The sequence below is a fragment of the Frieseomelitta varia genome, unplaced genomic scaffold, assembly GCF_011392965.1.
Source record: "Frieseomelitta varia isolate USP_RPSP 00005682 unplaced genomic scaffold, Fvar_1.2 scaffold_882, whole genome shotgun sequence".
In the NCBI taxonomy this organism is placed as follows: Eukaryota; Metazoa; Arthropoda; class Insecta; order Hymenoptera; family Apidae; genus Frieseomelitta; species Frieseomelitta varia.
The window spans coordinates 167,552-186,869 of record NW_025110681.1 but is presented as its reverse complement, the minus strand read 5'-3'; the positions used below and the strand labels follow the sequence as shown (position 1 = coordinate 186,869).

Genomic DNA, 19,318 nt, shown 5'->3' with positions numbered 1-19,318 from the left:
TTTTTTTTTTTTTTTTTTTTTTTTTTGTTTATTCGTTATCTGAACGTGAAGAGTTTCCCTCTGTTTCTTGGAAAACGTCGGATATCTTCCATTTTCAACTGCTTTCTTCCTTCACTTTAATACGGTTCGATATCGGGATAATACGTTCACTTTGGATAAAAATATCGACAATTGTACAATGATACAGAATGAAACTCAGCGACAGAAAAAAAACAGCGAGAAACTCTGAATTTTCTCAAATTGCTGTATCATGTCGGAAAATGTAATATACTAAATTTAGGAGCATCGCATGATTCAAAGATAACGCATACTATTGTCCAAGTACAACATTTAAACGATTACACATCGTCAAACATTCAACTGTCTTTGGAGAAACATTTAACAGATATTATGTCATCCTGTTTCATTATCATTTGTAGTCAACATTTTCTGTTTTACACAAATAAATGATTCTTTTTCCTAATATAAAACGATAGTGACATTTAAAATATATACATATATATGTATATATTTGTATCTAAACCGAACAGAAAAAAGTGCTAATGCATTCGACAAACATCAAAACTCTCACTGTCAGATACATAGAAGAATAGTTCATACAGTGCAAAACTGGACATGCGCTCTATTCGGTGTAATGTGCTGTTCGATTTGCCGCTACACAGTTAAAGTGCATAGTGTTCCACAGCGTCTACGTATTTGCATATATATCCGTGTTATTTGTAAAATCATCATTTTCATTTTCAACGAATTGCTATTTGATTTGAATACGAATTTGTTGAATCAGTTTAACTCTAACGTTTAAATATAATCCAATTCACGACGATAGCAATTTCTTGCTAGCTGTTTATACCTCGTATCTGTTGAATCATTGCAAATGATAGTTACATTCGAAAAGAAAATATTCTCCTTTTTCAAACGCGAGAAACATGCTCGTTTGATTATCGACAATAACAATCATGCCATAATGTCATGTCACATTTAAAACGTTAAAACGAAAATTTAATTTTCTTGTTGAACATCGATCAGAAAGTATGACAACAGATATCTGACATGTAAGAGTTTTGAAGTAATAATTTGATATTCTCATTCTTTTTCTTTTTTTTTTTTTTAACAAACATTAATGTTTCTTGAGAAAAATTTGTCAGGGATAGTACATGTATATTTCGAAATTGAACATGCGTGTACATATTAACGTTAATATTGATCTCAAGAATTTACAAAGTTCTTTTTTTAGATCCCTGTAAAAAATAGCACCTGTACAACTTGTAATTGCCAGATCATGTTTCTGTCTGCTTTAATTAACAGAAAGTGTAATCTCACACTTTTAACATTTAAATCGATTAGGTCCTATAATAAAAACAATGCTCCTGGATAATATAGTATTAACTATCTTACTTAGTCACTTATTAAATGACTGTCTTGCATCACTATAGTGTAAGAAATTGTTGAACTAGACGTATATCATACCTGAAGGGCTACCTGGTCTTAAACTAGCACCATTAGTTTGTATCGTTTGGACTGGACTTGGTGGTCGTTGTGATATTGGCGGTTCCAATATATCACGGTACTTTGATACCATAAGTACAGAGATGAAGTAAACTATAGCGAGGGACAGAAACTGGGCCTGCTTGGTTTCTTCCTGAAATGGAGAGAAAAAAAGAAATGCTTTAGAAGAGACAACTGTCTCTCTCGCGTGTTTTCCTAAAGTTTCGAAAATTTTCTAATTTAATTTCCCTCCAACTCGAATTTTCGAAGTTAATTTTTCAATCCTCGGAACTCGAATCCGAAATTTCGTAAAATTTCGAAAATTTTCTGCTGGTTTTATTTTGCAAGAGGAACTCTGTTTTAGGAATCAAAATCGAGTTTTATGTAAATTTTTGTTGACCACATTTATGTTAAAAATATCTAATTCAGATTCTTGTTTAATAACTGAAGTTCTATTTTTGTCGACTATACACATATGTAATAAAAAAATCTTTTAGAGTATAAACAATATAAAATATCTTTTTTTTGATAATTTTTTAAAAACATAGATATTTCGCATTATCGTTCTAAAATTACAATCGATTAAAAACGTTTTTTTATTCACGCTGCAAATGATTCTTCATTCATTAATACGAGTTTCAAGTCACGAAAAAAAAAAATTACAGTTTCGAAAGTCGACACTTTTTTGAGTTTCGAGCAATTCAGCCCTAGAAAATGAGTCGAATACTTACAACATCTCTGTATATCACAGCTCTTAAGCGATTCACGTCCATATCCTGCAGTAATTTCTCTGGATCTTTTACAGGGCTTAATTGATGTGCCAGATTATCCACAATGTTCTACAAAAATAGAAACGACACTTTATCGAAGACTTCATTCGCATACGGAAATGTTAACGAATCGCAGTGAACGCTATTTCTCTATACGATATACGGCTTCGAGTAAGTACATGATATGTAACTTGTCAATATATCGACGACGATAAACACATTTCTCTCTCTCTATATATATATATATAAAATAAAGTTCGATCAGATGAGACATACCTTGGGTGATGTTTGAGCTCCACGTATAAGAGACTGTATGTGCTGTGATTTATTACTAGAACCAATCTGCCGACCTAACATGCTGTACGATCTGCCACGTTCTTTACACTCTAAGCAGTTTCTAACGGCACATGTACAGACCTATAGAAGCATTTCATCAGATGAATATAAACAAAAGAAAAGTATATATAGTGTAAAACATACGGTGTTGAAGTTCTAATGTTATACATTTATCTATCAATATTAGAACTAAAGATATTACGGCTATTCAACACACTGCTGATTTCACTATTTCTATCTGACAAGAGTTATAAACTACGACAGTGTCGGTGGGTGTGTGTCGCCTCTGATTTTCTTCGTGTGAAATCTTCTTATATTACTTCACGGTGTTTCTTTTTCTTTCAGGGGATTATTAAATTATTTTGCTTTCGATTTTCGATCGGAACACGTGATGCATTAGACTTTTATGTAGCTATGACACTATGAAACACCAATATACACATAAAAGAAATTAATACGAAGCACACTCTATGTATGATTGTCGTTCTATCAAACTTCGTCTTTCTCTAAATACATTGAAATCACTGAAAGACGAAGTTCATTTTGCTCGCATAATTACAGCGTAACGTAACAAATCTCGTTTTGTCAGAATGTGCACCGAAGCAACAAGGGTCTAACAAGTGTGCATCGCAAACACACTCAATATCGGTCGTTTTCAAACAATGCTTCGACATTCTACGACACCAAAAACGAATCAATCCGATCGACTATACGTAAACATTGTCGCAAAGAACGAGCGTGTCTCGCTCGAAACTTCGATGTTACACAAACGGTGTGGTATACAACGGTATATGATGTGTCTGTCTGAGAAAAAACGGAAGATACTACGTGGACGATAAATACAAACCAGTCGTAAACACTGCCTTAGAATACCGCCACTAGACATATTCTTCTCGGCCTCCAGTTCACCGAAATTTAAAGAGCTGGCGAAGATAAGTACATCAGCCATGTTGACTAGTCTTTGCAGAAAAGAAACCGCTACCTCAATTGGCATCCCCTGAGTTGGTTCAATTACATCCAATTCGCTCTATGAATATATCCAAGCACCAATTAAAAAAAGGAACTTGGTGAAAAAAGGAAAACTTTCCACCGGGATATACACGCTCTTCTATGTGAAATCACGAGGAGGTATGGGGAGATATGGTTGTACGTACATTTGGCGAGGTCGCCGATGCTAGAAGCGGCAACAATCCTCCGCAGGCGATTATCAGATTGTCAGCCAGTTGCGATATCAAATGAACGGTATTAACAACGAAAATTGCGTTCTCGCTGCTGTTTACAAAGTCCAACACTGACTTTGTCGAGTGACTAGAAAACAATAGGATCAATCGTGTGTAAATAAATAATAAATCGTGTTGCGTTGTAAATTTATGATCACATTGGCTCGAGTAATAAATTCATTCATCTTCTCGTTACTAGCCATTCCATTCGAACGTTTGTTAATAATTTTCGAAGAAAATTTCAATGGAATTGTATCGCTCGAGCCAATATGCATAATAGTAGATAACAGGGTTGGATATATATATATTTTTTTATACCTTCTCCAGACTTGAATGTCTGTCTCTAACGAGAAGAGGACATCCGAGAGTAACCTCTGATGTATGTAAGACCATTTGAATTCTGGTATTCTGAAAGGTGGTCGAGTCGGGCCTGGACTGAACATTGGTCTCGTGGAAGGATTACCTTGCTTCGATCGTTTCGATTCTGGACATGAACGTTCACATTAACGATCAATTATCAATTGAAAGGGAAATTCGAGAGTTATTTACTCACCGAAATGATTGGGATCCACTTGCGTGGACGTTGAGGCACTCCTTGGTCGTTTCTGAGGTGACGATGTTTTACGCAAGGGTACGGGTAAAGAAGGAGGTTCGTTACTGTTTAGATTATCGTCGGTGGTTGTCTCGGTGGATACAGCCGGCAAGCTGGATCTGCGATGGGCGTCTACGTGATCCGGAGTTAAGTCATTCAACAACGAATTATCCCTCGCAACCACTGTTGAACTAACGATTTGAGGCACACCGTCGGGCATATTTTTATTTGCATCACAGACCGTAGATATTGTTGGAATTTGCTGTTTAGGATTTGGCACTTGCGTCGCGTTATCTACAGAACTTTGAATATCGCTATTACTACAAACACTATTATCTGTTACCTCTACCACCGCTTCAGTCCTCACCGGAGTGTCTGGCTGATTATCACTTACGTTAGTAGAAATAGTGGACGGCTCCCTTGAATGTTTATCATTTGTTACCTTCTCCCCGTTATCATTAATAACAGCACTTTTGTCCTCTGTTACAGAGTCCACGGCGCATCTCTCACTACACAACTCACTAGTCACTACTGTCTCCGCTTTCTCCTCTTCTACGTCTTCTACCTTCTTCTCACCGGTCTCGATACTTTCTATTACGCTAGTTGAGCAATTGGAATTCTTCACCGTTTCCTCGCCTCCCTTGTTCACGTTCTCGTTCACCGTATCCTCAACGTCAACACTCGTCTTCTTCGTCTGTTCAACGTCCACGTTGACAACATTCTCGTCCATCTTGTCCATCTCCTTCGACTTCATATCGCCCAAATTGTCCTGGTTCTCCGTCGGTGTCAAGTACGCCTCTGAGGTGTCGCTGTCGATCACTTCCCGATCGTTCTCCAGTTGTAGCTTCTCGATGTCCTTGATGATCAGCGGCTCTGACGTCTCGCTGGAGGAAACAGGCGACACTGGCCCCGAATCCATTTGCTCCGTTTGAACAACAACCGAGTCCGCCGAGCCTTCCTCCGTCTGCTGTTCCGTTTCCTCCGACGTCTCCACCCTGTCCGAGGGAATCTCATCGTTGGGAGTTGTTTGAACTTTTTCATCTTCCACCGTCGATTTCACTTCGCCGTTCGTCGTCTCTTCGATCTCCTTCGCAGGAGCTGCAGCTTCGGTCTCGACGTCAGCTGCGGTCTCAGCTGCGGCTTCCACCTTGGTTTCAGCCTCAACCACAGCCTCTGCCTCGGTTTCCACCTCAGCGTCGACCACGGCTTCGGCCTCGACCTCGCCTTCAGCCTCGCAGCTCTCGTCGTCCTGCGATTTCTGCACGTTCGAACCGGCGGCGTCAGGCACGTCCGTCTTCTCCTCAGACATCGTTACCTCTGTCTGTTCGATATCTTCCTGCTTCGTCTCTACACTCTCCGTCTCTCTCTTTTCAACGGCAGACGATTGCGAGACGGTCGTCTCGTCCTGCGACTTCGGCTCCGAAGGATCGTCGTCCTTCTTCAAGTGCACATCCTGCGCCACCACCAGCGAGTCCGGACTGGAACCTTCGATCTTGTGCACCTCGCTGTAGAAATCGCTGGAGCTCTCTATCGATATCGCCTCGCTGGTCTCCTGGGTCGTCGGGATGGAGACAGCCTCGCTGTTTCCCTCCTCGAGGATCGTCGGCGTGTCCGTGTGGATCTCGCGCGCTGTCGTCGGTGTTTCCGGCTTGTCGCTCAGCCTCGAGTCGAGAGATATCGCCTCGCTCGACTGAGCAGTGTCCAGGGTCTCGCTGTGCGACTTGACGATCGCTGGACTCCCGTCGCTCTCCGTGTTGTCTATCGAGTTCAGGTCGCAGCTGCACGACTCTTCCAAACGGTCGTTGCCCTCGGTCGCGTCGAACTCCTGGAAATTGAGTATCCTCGATTGGTGTTTATGGTATTATTGGTATTATATTGGTATTATATTGGTGTTACGCGAACGAGGTGTGATCTCTATAGCTTTCACAAACAACCTTGTAATTCCTCTCCACGTGTTGCACGTCGTGATTCTGTTGATTGCCCCAGGGTGACGGTTTGTTGTAGCCGTTGTTCCCCGAATGTTGCTGATCCCAACCGGAGATGGTGCTGATCGGCCTCTGCTGCCTCAGCTCGGGATCGGTGATGTTGTCTGATCGTTGTCTCTCGTAGTGTTCGTACATTTGAGCGAACTGAAGCTTGAATTCCTCGTAGGATACCTGAAAGTGAGAGGGAACACGAACATGAACGTACAGACGCAGTTAGTATTTCTCGGATTTTGTCCCCCGTTTGTTTAATTATTTATTACAATAAATTAATCATTTAATTCTGGATTTATAACAATTACTTTAAATCGTTGATAATTATTCCATTTTCAAGAATATTTCGGAGATGAAATTTAATTATTTATTAGATAGATATATTAATAATATTTATAATCTTTACGAAAAGTGCACAATTTCCATGTTTCGTTTGATTATTAATAGCAATGATTAGCTCCAGTTTCGTCATTAGTTCATTCATCAACATTGATTACTGCAGGAATTCATTTGAAAATTTATTAAATATAAATAATATAAAACTTTCATTTTATTATTTTCTAGAATAACAATATTAATTTCTCGATTGATGGCTAACTTTGAAATGGATTTTAAAAAAATTATTGCTTTATCCACGTTGAGTCAATTGGGATTTATATTAAGATATTTTATCTTTAGGATGAATTAGCTTCTCTTCACATTTATTTATTCATGCTTTATTTAAATCTACAATATTTATACGTGTTGGTAGATTTATTCATCATATAAAAGGTAAATTTTCGTCTTTATAAAGGAATATATTATATTTATCCATTTGAAAGAGTAATGCTCCAATGGGCTTACCTTGGAGTGCACGATGGCTAGAGTGTCCACCCACACTCGCCATCCACCGTACTCGTGCTTAATAGCATGGTGCAGAAGCATGCGAAACAACGAGTACACCATGTCCGAGATCTTTTGCTCTTCCGTGTTCTTCGGGTGAATGTAGGCCATGGCTATCAGCCATTCCTGCCATACAGACATCTGCAGAACAGTTCGCCGATTCTCTCGATTGTTGTTGCACAGCAATGTCATATCCGAGAGGAACAGCTTCTTCACCTCGAGCAGTTGCTCCGTTTGCTTTGATTGTCTAATTAACGTCGCCACCACCTTCAGAATCACTGCAACACGACGCATCATGTAGCTAATTGCCCTACATTTCTACTCAGATTTATGTTAACCCTTTGGCTACTGTTGGCGCGTAAAGGCGCTTGAAAAATAAAACTAAAGGCGCCTACAATTATACATTTAATAAAACAAATTTCTAAACAAAAATACAGCTCGAGTAGACCATATCTGTGTAAATCGAAAAGTAAAAATACTGACGACGAGCCTTTTCCTTGCTCAAAAATGCGGAGGCACAGTGTGTTGGACAACATAACAGAAGAAGGATCATGTTTCGAATTGTACCGCTTTCACTTTACTAGATTGTTAGATATATTATGAAACAAAGCTTAAAGTTACTGTTAGACTTTTAGCACGTGCGCTGACAATTCAATGACGGAATCAATACGGAATGAATAAATAATTTTGGTTTAACGTGATGCTTCGATTATCTCAATATATTTTCTGCGACATGCACGCTGACGAAAAGTTACATATGCACGTATGCTACCTACACCACGGTAGCGAAAGGGTTGATTGATTCAACGAAATTCAATGAAACGTCTTACTTGGATTTTCTAGACGATAATGGGACTCTGGTTCGGGGTGTCTGGCATAGAGGATCTGTTGACTGATGTGTTCTGTCATGATCTAAAAAGGATGTTTCGCATTAGAATAACGTTCAAACCAGCAACGTAGCGATAATGTGTTTTCCTCTTTCTCGAGACGAGTACCTCGTACAAAACATTATAGGTTGGTAGTGACAATGTCTCCTCGTTCAACAGTAATCTCTCGGCCAGTAACGTGTACAGATTGTGAGGGCTCATAACGTCGTATTTTCGTCTGCAACCGACGGAGATTATTCTCGGTAAGTCGGTCGAACGAACGTCTCGTTGCCTTACATTTACTTACTTGTCGAATTCGTCTACGTACTTGTGTGTACTGCGACTCAAAAAGAACCCCAGCAACTTCAACGCTTGTAAACGAATTAACTGGCTCTCCGCCGCTAGTAATTTGAATATCGTTCTGACGCCCTGCTTCGCGTCGAAAGCCGGCACCATCGACGATGGATGCTCCGACATCAACGATATGAGCATTTGCAAAACGTCGTGCAAATTTTCGTCCTGCGGAAACACACGTACCACATCACTCTTCGCGATCGTATCCATCCAGATCCAATGTAATTAATTTAGAGAACGTTATTGTAAATTAATCTTTCACTTCTTTTTAATCGACGCGATTTCACGCGAATCATCGTACCTCGTGTATTGTCGTCAGGTAATTGAGAATACTCTGCAGCTCGTCGTCCTTCACTCCATTCCCGATCATGATCAATTGTTTGAGAAATAACAAAATATAAGAACGTATTGTCAAAATATCCTTCTGTTGAGGTCGCGGTCCATCTGCAAGTCGATCGAAAATCCCAGGTCAATACAACTCTTCGAGGATCCATCGCGGAAGAATATGAGCCGTTTATTTTGAAAGTGGTCCACTTTCCAAAAGATATCAAGCTGGCTGCTTTAATATTTACATTTCTACATTATCTTTTCGATATATTTAAAGTTATTAAGATTTTGTACGCAGAAAATTAGCTGGTTAATAGAGTGATGAAAATTTTTATTTTGAAAATGGCTCGAGTCTCATCTTATGAAGTGCATTATGCAGTAAAATTTTATGAGATAAGAGCTATGTTTTTTGTTATTAACGTAGTAGCGTTAGATTAGCTCAGATAGTTATTTTTCAAACAATAACTAAACCTCTGGAGGACGTTTCTAGAAAGTTTAGGTTAGATTTAATAATATCGAATTGACACCACTGTACAAAAATGTAAGATTATAATCGCAACAATATAATGGATTTATTACGTTATATACCATCTGTATACAGCACAATTATTTTATACCTCTGTATTTGTATACACAAATTGGAAAAGAATGAATTATAAATTACGAAATATTATTTGAATGCAACATTTCTTTAATAATGAATAAAACTTGGATATTTTCTCATTTTATAACACAAAACTGTATATATAAATTACGAAATATTGTTTGAATGTAACATTTCTTTAATAGTGAATAAAAGTTGTATATTTCTTAATTTTATAACACAAAACTATACATGTATATCTTTTTTATTTTAAGGAAATTTTATTTTTTTCAAGGGACCCGTGCCTTTTTAAAAATTAAAAAAGTTATTTCATTAATTTTTAAGTAGCTTGAGTCCATTTGTAGCCATCAAAAATGTTTTATTTTCTAAACAATGTTTGTCGTACTAATTGCGTTGGTAAATTACACACCCTTAGAAATACAAAATTATAGTACCGTGTCATTAGTTGCCAATATTTCTAAAATTTCATCAAAACGCAAATGCATTGAATATCTTGATTTAAAGACAAATGGACCCAAACCTAACCCAACCATTGAATATCTTGATTTAAAGACAAACAGACTTGAGCCACTTTCGAAATAAACGGCTCGCATAGTGATCAAAGTGCGCGTTCCGATCGCAATTCCTCACCAAGTCCTTTGGGAGTGATTCCACTCTTGGCTCGCGGATTGGCAACCCAGTAATAGTATTTGAGCGTGTGCACCGTTTGCAACACCGTGGACACTCTTCTCACGTTCGAATATATCTGCGTGTCGCTGAGGAACTCTGTGGCCAAGTACGAATAAAGCCGCGTTTGCACCGGCGCCGGTGTATAAATCCACAGAGCGGGATTAAAAAGGACGTGGTCCAATAGCTGCCATGTTAGGAATGAAAAGTAAAACAACTACATCACCATGGATCTGCCTGTTCTTCGGACACACCAATCTAGCCGACTTTTATTGCGTTCCTACATGGTATTTCGTGGTCCACCTGCCTCGCGGCAGGCTCTCCCCAATTCCGTGGACGCACGTGGACAGAATGAGTCGAGTTAATGGGGTAAGTTGGTAATAAATTCGTTCGGAATGGGGTAGATTCAAAGTGGGAGTTCGACACTTAGAATTGTGCAAGGGGATAGTAGATTATCGTAAGATGGAAAGATGCACACAGGAGTGAGTTTGAAAACAAGAGAAAGAGAAAGAGAAAGAGAAAGAGAATGTGTGTGTGCCGGTAAATTTATCGTAACAGTTCACGATCACATTGTCACACAGAGAGAGAGAGAGAGAGAGAGAGAGAGAAAGAGAAAGAGAGAGAGACAGATCGAGGAGAGAAGAGATGATAATTCATGTCGGACATATTCATGCACCTCAGAGAAATCAATACTCAGAATTCGGTAGCTTCGGTGGCAATATTGAGACAATATGTTTTTTGCTTGCTATATATAAATTTCGATCAATTTTCCTTTTTGTTTTTCCAATTTTTTCGTACTTTCTTCTTTCTTTTTCGCTTTCGTGACCTTTCGCGCCGCGAAAAGAAGGATTTAGACAGTCCCAATATTTGAAACGCAGTGCGCATAGAAAAGAAAATGAACGAGACAGCTTATGTTGTTACGAAGGCGATAGGCGATCCTTGACAGGAGGAGTACGGAAGCGAACTATCGTCGGGACGAACACAGTTCGTGACAGCGCCGTTTCGAAACAGAAACTCCGACAGAGAGAATCGGTCAGACAGCAAATAGAGAAGTGATCGTGATCTCGGTCAGCGTTGCAAAAAAACAATGCAAGAGTGACAAGATATACTCTCGTATAGAAGCAAACGTTTAGTGTGAACAAAAATATATAGTCTTGCGCAGCGATGTTACGAAATCAGGAAGCCTAAAAGTCGGTAGATTGCATGCGATCCAAAGATTCGAGTAGCAGAACGTCGTCTCCGTAAGGAAAAGTATAACTTATGCATGCTTGAGATTGTGATGCATCGTGTGTGTCTGTGTGTGTGTGTGTAAAAATATGTACATAAACACGTTTAACAGCATATAATATACAGAGCAGTCTACGAGCAATTTCTATCGTACAAGCTATTGCAACAGATACTGTTACATCGAGTTATAAATAATTTCCGTAAAGGTCCAAATAAATTATTATTTAAAGGTTTATTTCAACCTTTCAGTGATATATTAAAATTATTTTTTTTTTTAAATATTTTATTTAAGACTAAATAAAATATTTTGTTATAGACTAATATTTATACTTTTTGTATCATCAATATTATGATACAATTTATCCACGAATTTGTAATAATATAAATATAATTTGTAGAACAATTTTTATATTATTTATTACAAGATTAAATCTTAATTATTAGATGAATTTCAACAAATAATTATTCAGTATATTCAGTATATTCAGTAATAAACTGATAAATGATAACAAGTGATTGCAAATATATATCGCAGATTATATTCTATTAATGATAATAGTAATATCAAGAGTTGCTTTCTTGACTTTATTTGAACGAAAAAATTTTGAGATATATGCAATATCGTAAAGGTCCAAATAAATTATTATTTAAAGATTTATTTCAACCTTTCAGTGATATATTAAAATTATTTTTTTAAAAAATATATTATTTAAGACTAAATAAAATATTTTGTTATAGACCAATATTTATATTTTTTGTATCATCAATATTATGATACAATTTATCCACGAATTTATAAATATAATTTGTAGAACAATTTTTATATTATTTATTATAAGATTAAATCTTAATTATTAGATGAATTTCAACAAATAATTATTCAGCATTAGGAATAATACGTTTAATTTCTCAAATAATTTCATTTGAAGTTTTAATATTTTTAGATAGGATGTAATTGTTATAATTTCGTTGATAAACAAAGTTGTTTCGCTGAAACGGAAATTATTTACGACTCAGCCCAATGTGTGTGTGGAGTAAATATAAAAGAGTGAAGTATAATACGCTAGAACTCTGGGTATTTTCGTGGGTATTTTTGTCATTCATGCTATTGTGTATTGTAACGAAAGGAGGAAGACTGGAGTGCGGGAAAAGTTGTTGCGCGAATGCATCGCAACGTACGAAGTTTTCACGGGAGAATTGGCTAGAATGTTTGGCTAGAATTGTCGGAGATACAAACCCTAATGACGCAGTGTGATTTTTCTAATTATGAGAGAGTGACCGTGTCTCGTACAGATGCTTCAACTCAATTTCATTATTAATATATACACTACGTATTAATATGTCGTTACAATATATTATATATTAATAAAATTAATTAATATATTAATATATTACGTATTATATATACTGTATATGTAATACTTAGGATTACGTTGGTTAAAATAATTCATCCTATAAAAACAGAAATCAACAATTATCCCAATTTTACTCTCAAAGGTTAGTCGAAGATTAGTTTACTCTCAAAGATGGTTCAACGTTGTTATTTCATAATTGCCACACAAGTTGCACGAATTATTTCAACCAAATGTTCGACAAACGACGTGTTATTCACGTAGAACATTCACGATGAGAACGTTGTACATTCTCGTCTACTTTTCGTGCAAGCTAAGCTCGTGTTCGTGGATCTACGTGAAAACGAAAACCGGTCGATCCGCCGGATTTCCATCGACAGTGTTCGACGAATTCTCTACCACTCGTCATATTCAAGTTAACGTCTAATCACTCTTACTGTCTTGGCTCTAATTTAACTCTAACTCGTACGAGGACCGAACTAATGACTGAATCGATACCTGTTTCAATAACAAGTCGCTGTTGGCGCTGAGGCAGGTGACCAGGTGTTTCGTCAGCTCCAAAAACGACGCGAGAACCTCCGTTGTCAGATGATCCCTGCTCGCTCTCTGCAGCATATAGCTGATCACCAGGAATCCACGGTTCTGCACCATGTGTTGCTGAACGGTTTGCGAACTCTCCACCAAGTCGCAAATAAACCCCAACAGTTTCGAACTAAAATACAACTTGTCCCATTACGCGCGGCCACGAGGGGAAAATCTTAACGTAAACAGTTACCCTCCCTCATTCGCCCACAACCGCCCATATGGATAATTACCATAACGTTGGATCTCGTTTAACGTCGTTTGGCGCTATGCAATCGTAAGGCATATCTAGCTGCGAGAACAAAGGGAACAACACTTGAATACCACCAATCGAGTTCAACGTGCTGTGAATGGAATGCGTGATGACAGCCTTAACATCCTGCAAATAAACAGTGAAACGTTCGATCTCGTCTGGTTCTCTGCTTCTGGCCGATGTCCGACATTCGAGAAAATTGCCAATTGACAAAAAAGTATATCGGGACGGCGTTTTGAATATCGCTCGCGTCGTAGAATGACGTAAGACGTAGACTTGGATCAACAAAATTCTCGAAATACAGTTTTATGCCATATAAATTTGCAAAAGAATTCCAACTGAGGTTGGAATTTTGAAGGGAAATTTTAATTATCCCCCGCAGAGGAAAGAAGAAGATGTCATTAACCCCTTGTCTTATAACGTCGAGTCGTACTCGTGGCACAAGTTTCAATTTGTAAGGAAAAGCAAATTTCAATTCGAATTTTAATGGGCCTTTGCCCTTGAAACAACTTCTTTTGCATCATCTACCAGTAATTTATTTACGAAGCATCGCTTCAGATAAAATGAAAGCATTCAAATGGTCAAATTCAACGCGAAATTTTGTTGATTATATCTTTCTGATGTGTAATTTTAATATATAATTTAAAGCAATCATCAATGTGCACTGCAGATTTGCTAGAGTACAAGTATAACGTACAAGAGTTAGTGATACCTAAACAGTAAATGTCAATCTCTGAAAAAAAAATAACATCCTCCATCATTTTTTAAATTTTCGTACGAAGTGAATAAGAAATTCAGTTTATGTAAATTATTCCGAATTGTGTGAATTATCGAATGTCAATTGACTCAGGACTGTCTTCAGAAATTTCTTTTTTTTTTATGTCGTTGTGTGTATAATTTGAGAAATTGAATGAAATTCTAATCAGGAGTAATACTTTCGTACTCAAATGAATAGTTATTTCGAGTAATATCTAAAAAATATGATAACAGGTATTTAGTTGATCATTTTTTAAATTATTTGAATGACGATCAAACTTGGTTCACTTCGATACAAACAACTCTGTTTAAAAGTATATCGTGATTATTTAACAATTGGTTTAGATATTAGATATAGAGAATAGTTATAAAATAAAATAAAATATATAAAATAGAATAAAATACAAAATAAAATAAAATAAAATATATAAAATAGAATGAAACACAAAATAAAATAAAATATAAAATAAAATAAAATAAAATATATAAAATAGAATAAAATAAAATATATAAAATAGAATAAAATATAAAATAAAATATATAAAATAGAATAAAATATAAAATAAAATATATAAAATAGAATAAAATATAAAATAAAATATATAAAATAGAATAAAATATAAAATAAAATATATAAAATAGAATAAAATATAAAATAAAATATATAAAATAGAATAAAATATAAAATAAAATATATAAAATAGAATAAAATATAAAATAAAATATAAAATAAAATAAAATAAAATATATAAAATAAAATAAAATAAAATAAAATAAAATAAAATAAAATATTCGAAGATCAAATAACAGTTTACGGAGAATAACGAGTATTGATTTACGCAGCAAGGAATCTGCATATATATAAATATATGTAATGTTTCGTTATTTTCGAATATCTCGATATCTAAAATGACGTTACAATTTCAATAAGTAACGAGCTCGCCTCAACGATGGAGAAGAAAATCACAAGACAAGAGGTTAATAAATATTTGCAAAATCGAAGAGTAGCTAGAAGGAAACAAAGTTCCTCCGAGCGTTCTATTTTTCGTTGAATTATACGTGTAACATTCGATATCGTACCTGCAGCATAAGGGCGTGCGGCGTATGTACAAAATAGGAGACGTTGCCTTTCGGTGCGCTTTGCAAACAAAGTTGAGAATCCGTTGCTACCGGGTTGTACATGAACACAATCGCGTTCGACAGCTTGCCATCGTAGAGCACCTACAAAGTGGCATTGTTAATATTGCCGGCACATATGTTTCCCCCGATTGCGCGTTTTAAATTCATTCCGCTACGATCAGGTCATGATCGATCTTTGAAAGTTTACCAAGTAGAAACATCAGGCATTATTGCCCGAGAGAAACTTATCGCGCGACACGAGCATGCGTGTGATACATTGTAGAAAAGTAAACTTTCAAAGTGAGCTCTCAACAACTACTGAAACCGACGTCTACATGTTACATGTGACAAACGTGCTACCACAACACAAATGAAACTGAACGTGACTTCTAATTCGGATAATGGGCTAGGTGTTAAATTTTCAGAAATACATATGTATACGAGTTTACGAACTCAAGATCTCGGTCACCCAATTAATTCCCACTAACCAGATCGCGGATATTTGTGCAATTTCGCGCACCAAATTTTTATATATTTAATACACATTTATGTATATTTTATACATATTAGTATACATTTATGTATAGTACATTATTTAATATTTTATATTTTATATACATATTGGTACGTCCACGCGTAACGCATAAATATCCACGGTCCATTGGAGAAACACTACTCAAAGTACAACAGCTAAAATTGTAGTATGTCGGTACAATCTACAATCACGTACTACCACATCACAAATGAAACTGAACGTGACTTCTAGTCCGGATAATGGGCTAGATATTAAATTTTCAGAAATATATATATATATACGAGTTTACGAACTCAAGATCTCGGTCACTTAATAAATTTCCACTAACCAGACCGCGGATATTTGTGCAATTTTGCGCACCAAATTTTTATATATTTAATACACATTTATGCATATTTTATACATATTAATATACATTTATGTATAGTACATTATTTAATATTTTATATTTTATACATATTGGTACGTCCACGCGTAACGCATAAATATCCACGGTCCATTGGAGAAGCACTACTCAAAGTACAACAGCTAAAACTGTACTATGTCGGTACAATCTACAATCAATTGGGAAAACTCTTTCGCTACATGTAAAAGACACACATCACAGCAAAAAAAATGATGGAACACAGACAGGGTTTATCAAAAGTAACACAACTCAATTCAACTTCTCAATAGAGGCTGTAAATTAATCAGGATATTGCTACGTTTCTCAGGCAAGGAAGCGTCAGGCGAAACGGAAAAATGGTGGCTCGTACTCGAGTAACGAGTCGCGTGCACGCTGGTAAACTAAAAAAAAAAAAAAAAAAAAAAAAGGGGGAGGAAAAAAAAAAAAAAAAAAACAAAAAAAAAAAAAAAAGAACAGGGGGAGGAAAGAGAAACGAAAAGATCCACAAAATAAAAAGCAAGTTTGTGCAATCGATGGATACAAACGTTATGACGTTGCATCAACGTCCGACCGAACGTCGCGCACAGGGCACTGGGAAAAAGATATTCGTAGTGATGGTCGATAATTCGGGGGGAAGTAATTACCTCTGACGAGACTCGAACGCAGTAACAGAGTGATTAAACAATGTGCAAATCAAATGTAAACGGGAGGAAATGAAAATAAAAATGCTTACAGTCTGCATACTTTGGTCCACCATGCTCGTGAGCTCCGGCTCATCACTCACCCTTTTGTGATTGTCAGGCAGATTCAGGTAGCACTCGTTGTCAAAACGAAACTGACTCTGCGAACAGAACGCGGAAAGGGGGAACACGGACCATGTTGAATATGTAATGATTCTACGGCGGGCTGCCGCGAAGCTTTTTCGCGAAGAAAATGGAGAAATTGTCACAGAAAATTCAAGACCGGGGACACGCAAAAGGGGAGAACTCCATTTCTTTTAAATTATAATTCGCTTTTACATGTTTCTCGACATTTTCAAATATCAGAGCGTAAATTTTGTTTAAGAAGAAAAAAAAAAAAAAAAGAGAGAGAAGAGGATAGCTCGCATCTAATTAGAATACGCGGGAGATAGTCATAATTACGAAGGGGAAAGAGACGTTTCAAAACGGACAGAAAAGATTTTACCTTATATCCAGGCCCCAGTCTATGCATAGCGCATATCTGATGCGTCGTCAGGGCTTCGCTGAACAGATAAATCGCGCTCATTTGTCCGCAAAACACGCGCTCTTCGTCCAGTTCCGGTGTTGCCCCGATGTAACATTTGTCAAAGGGCTGCAAAGAGTTGTTCATTTTTTTTTTTTTTTTTTTTTTTGTTTCTCGATTTCGAACGAAACCCACGGTTTCACAGCCAGAGGACCGTGATACCAGCACGGCTGTGAAATTAATAGGCGCAATTATGTTACGAGTATGTGAAATTCACTTACGTCGTTTGTCGAAACGAACCACGCCATTTCAGTGCTCGAAGCCAATTGACCGTTGACCAAACATTTAATCTCGCTCTTCGTCCACCTATTGTATATGTACACTACGGCGATCATGTACCACTGTGAAAAAATAAACGTTATCGATTCTGTTGGAGATGAAAACAAATTCTTCGTTATGCTATTTTGAAGCTCGTGTCCCATTTTAATATATTCATCGTGACGATCTGGACCAAAAATAGTGGACTTTTGTATAATTGATCTTTTCGTTATAGCTGTATTGGTATATGTTTCGAATTATTAAGTAGAATATCTCTATCGTCAGACAAGTCTCCATTATATATACTTGAAATAATTCCTACTTGCTTGTCATAAATTTCTAATTGAATGATACAAAAATTGCAAGTAATATTTACGTTACATGTTAATAAATAATTTAAAACAATAAATAATAATATAGAGCAATAATAATGAATAAATAGAATACAACATCCCTATCGTCAGACAAGTCTTATTCCACTTCAAGTAACTCTTACTTGCTTGTCATAAAATTCGTCACGAATTACATTACTTTTTATCTAATTAGTGAAGAAATTACAGAGATAGTGCTAAAATTTCACACTGATAAATTATTTAGAGCAATAATAATAAATTGTCCCTATCGTCGGACAAGTCTCATTCCACTTAAAGTAATTCCAACTTGCTTGTCACAAAATTCGTACGAATTGTATTATTTCTTATCTAATTGAATAATACAGAAACTGCAAGTATTATTTACACATTGACAAATAATTTGGAGCAACAAATAATAATAGTAGAACATCCCTATCGTTAGATAAATTTCCATTTAAAGCAACTCCCATTTGCTCGTCATAAAATTCGTTACAAGTTACACTACTTCTTATTTAATTGGCAAAGAAACTACTAACGAAACTGCAAAGAAAATGCTGCACGTTACACGTTAATTAACAATTTAGAAGCGAACGAGTTAAATAATAAATCCTAATGTTGATGTTTCAAGTTACACACGGGACAATTTCTTTTTTTCTATACAATACACGCGCCGCAAGTAAATTAACATAGAAGTACAAGCGGCGTCGTACCTTACGTGGTTGAAATTCATATTTGACACAATGCTGGAAGCCCTTGCCCTTCACCTTCATCGACGTGAGGACCAAGCAGTTCCCTACGAAGTGCGCCGAGTAGCCCACTCCCTTGCTAGTTTTGAAACTGCGAACAGAGACGAATCGTCGGCGATCAGCGAACGTCGATAAAAACTCATCGACGATCCTCTCGCCAACTCTCTGTCCAATCCCGAGCCTCTGTATTTCGTTCCTATCCCTCGGAATAACCATGTATTTCGTACAACGGGGGAACAACAGTTGTCGATCGTATGGAAATCGAATTGTTTCCGCGTGAAGGAATGCGATCAAATTGCTTCAGGATGCAACGCCCGAACGTTGGAATTCTTTCCTTTTTTCCTTCTTTTTTTTTTTTTTTTTTTGTGGATGCTTGAAAGAAAATGGGACTTGTTATTGAATGTACCTTAA

At 36.7% G+C, this 19,318-nt stretch overlaps 1 protein-coding gene across 1 annotated transcript in view; it reads right to left on the bottom strand.

Annotated features, from left to right (window-relative positions):
* Positions 1–1,365: 1,365 nt before the first annotated feature.
* Positions 1,366–19,318, bottom strand: part of LOC122536989 (neurobeachin-like) — a 72,366-nt gene continuing 54,413 nt past the window's right edge. Inside the window, exons 6-26 of the mRNA XM_043669852.1 lie at positions 18,872–18,998; positions 17,772–17,891; positions 17,473–17,619; positions 17,021–17,128; positions 15,329–15,469; positions 13,473–13,618; positions 13,156–13,369; positions 10,043–10,265; positions 8,783–8,925; positions 8,435–8,646; positions 8,257–8,365; positions 8,092–8,173; positions 7,223–7,539; positions 6,338–6,559; positions 4,365–6,228; positions 4,130–4,295; positions 3,746–3,899; positions 3,439–3,618; positions 2,532–2,672; positions 2,217–2,324; positions 1,366–1,639 (exon numbers count right to left, since the gene is read on the bottom strand). Coding sequence (XP_043525787.1) covers positions 1,451–1,639; positions 2,217–2,324; positions 2,532–2,672; positions 3,439–3,618; positions 3,746–3,899; positions 4,130–4,295; positions 4,365–6,228; positions 6,338–6,559; positions 7,223–7,539; positions 8,092–8,173; positions 8,257–8,365; positions 8,435–8,646; positions 8,783–8,925; positions 10,043–10,265; positions 13,156–13,369; positions 13,473–13,618; positions 15,329–15,469; positions 17,021–17,128; positions 17,473–17,619; positions 17,772–17,891; positions 18,872–18,998 — 5,113 coding nt within the window. The 3' untranslated portion in view covers positions 1,366–1,450. The remainder of the gene's footprint in view (positions 1,640–2,216; positions 2,325–2,531; positions 2,673–3,438; positions 3,619–3,745; positions 3,900–4,129; positions 4,296–4,364; positions 6,229–6,337; positions 6,560–7,222; positions 7,540–8,091; positions 8,174–8,256; positions 8,366–8,434; positions 8,647–8,782; positions 8,926–10,042; positions 10,266–13,155; positions 13,370–13,472; positions 13,619–15,328; positions 15,470–17,020; positions 17,129–17,472; positions 17,620–17,771; positions 17,892–18,871; positions 18,999–19,318) is intronic.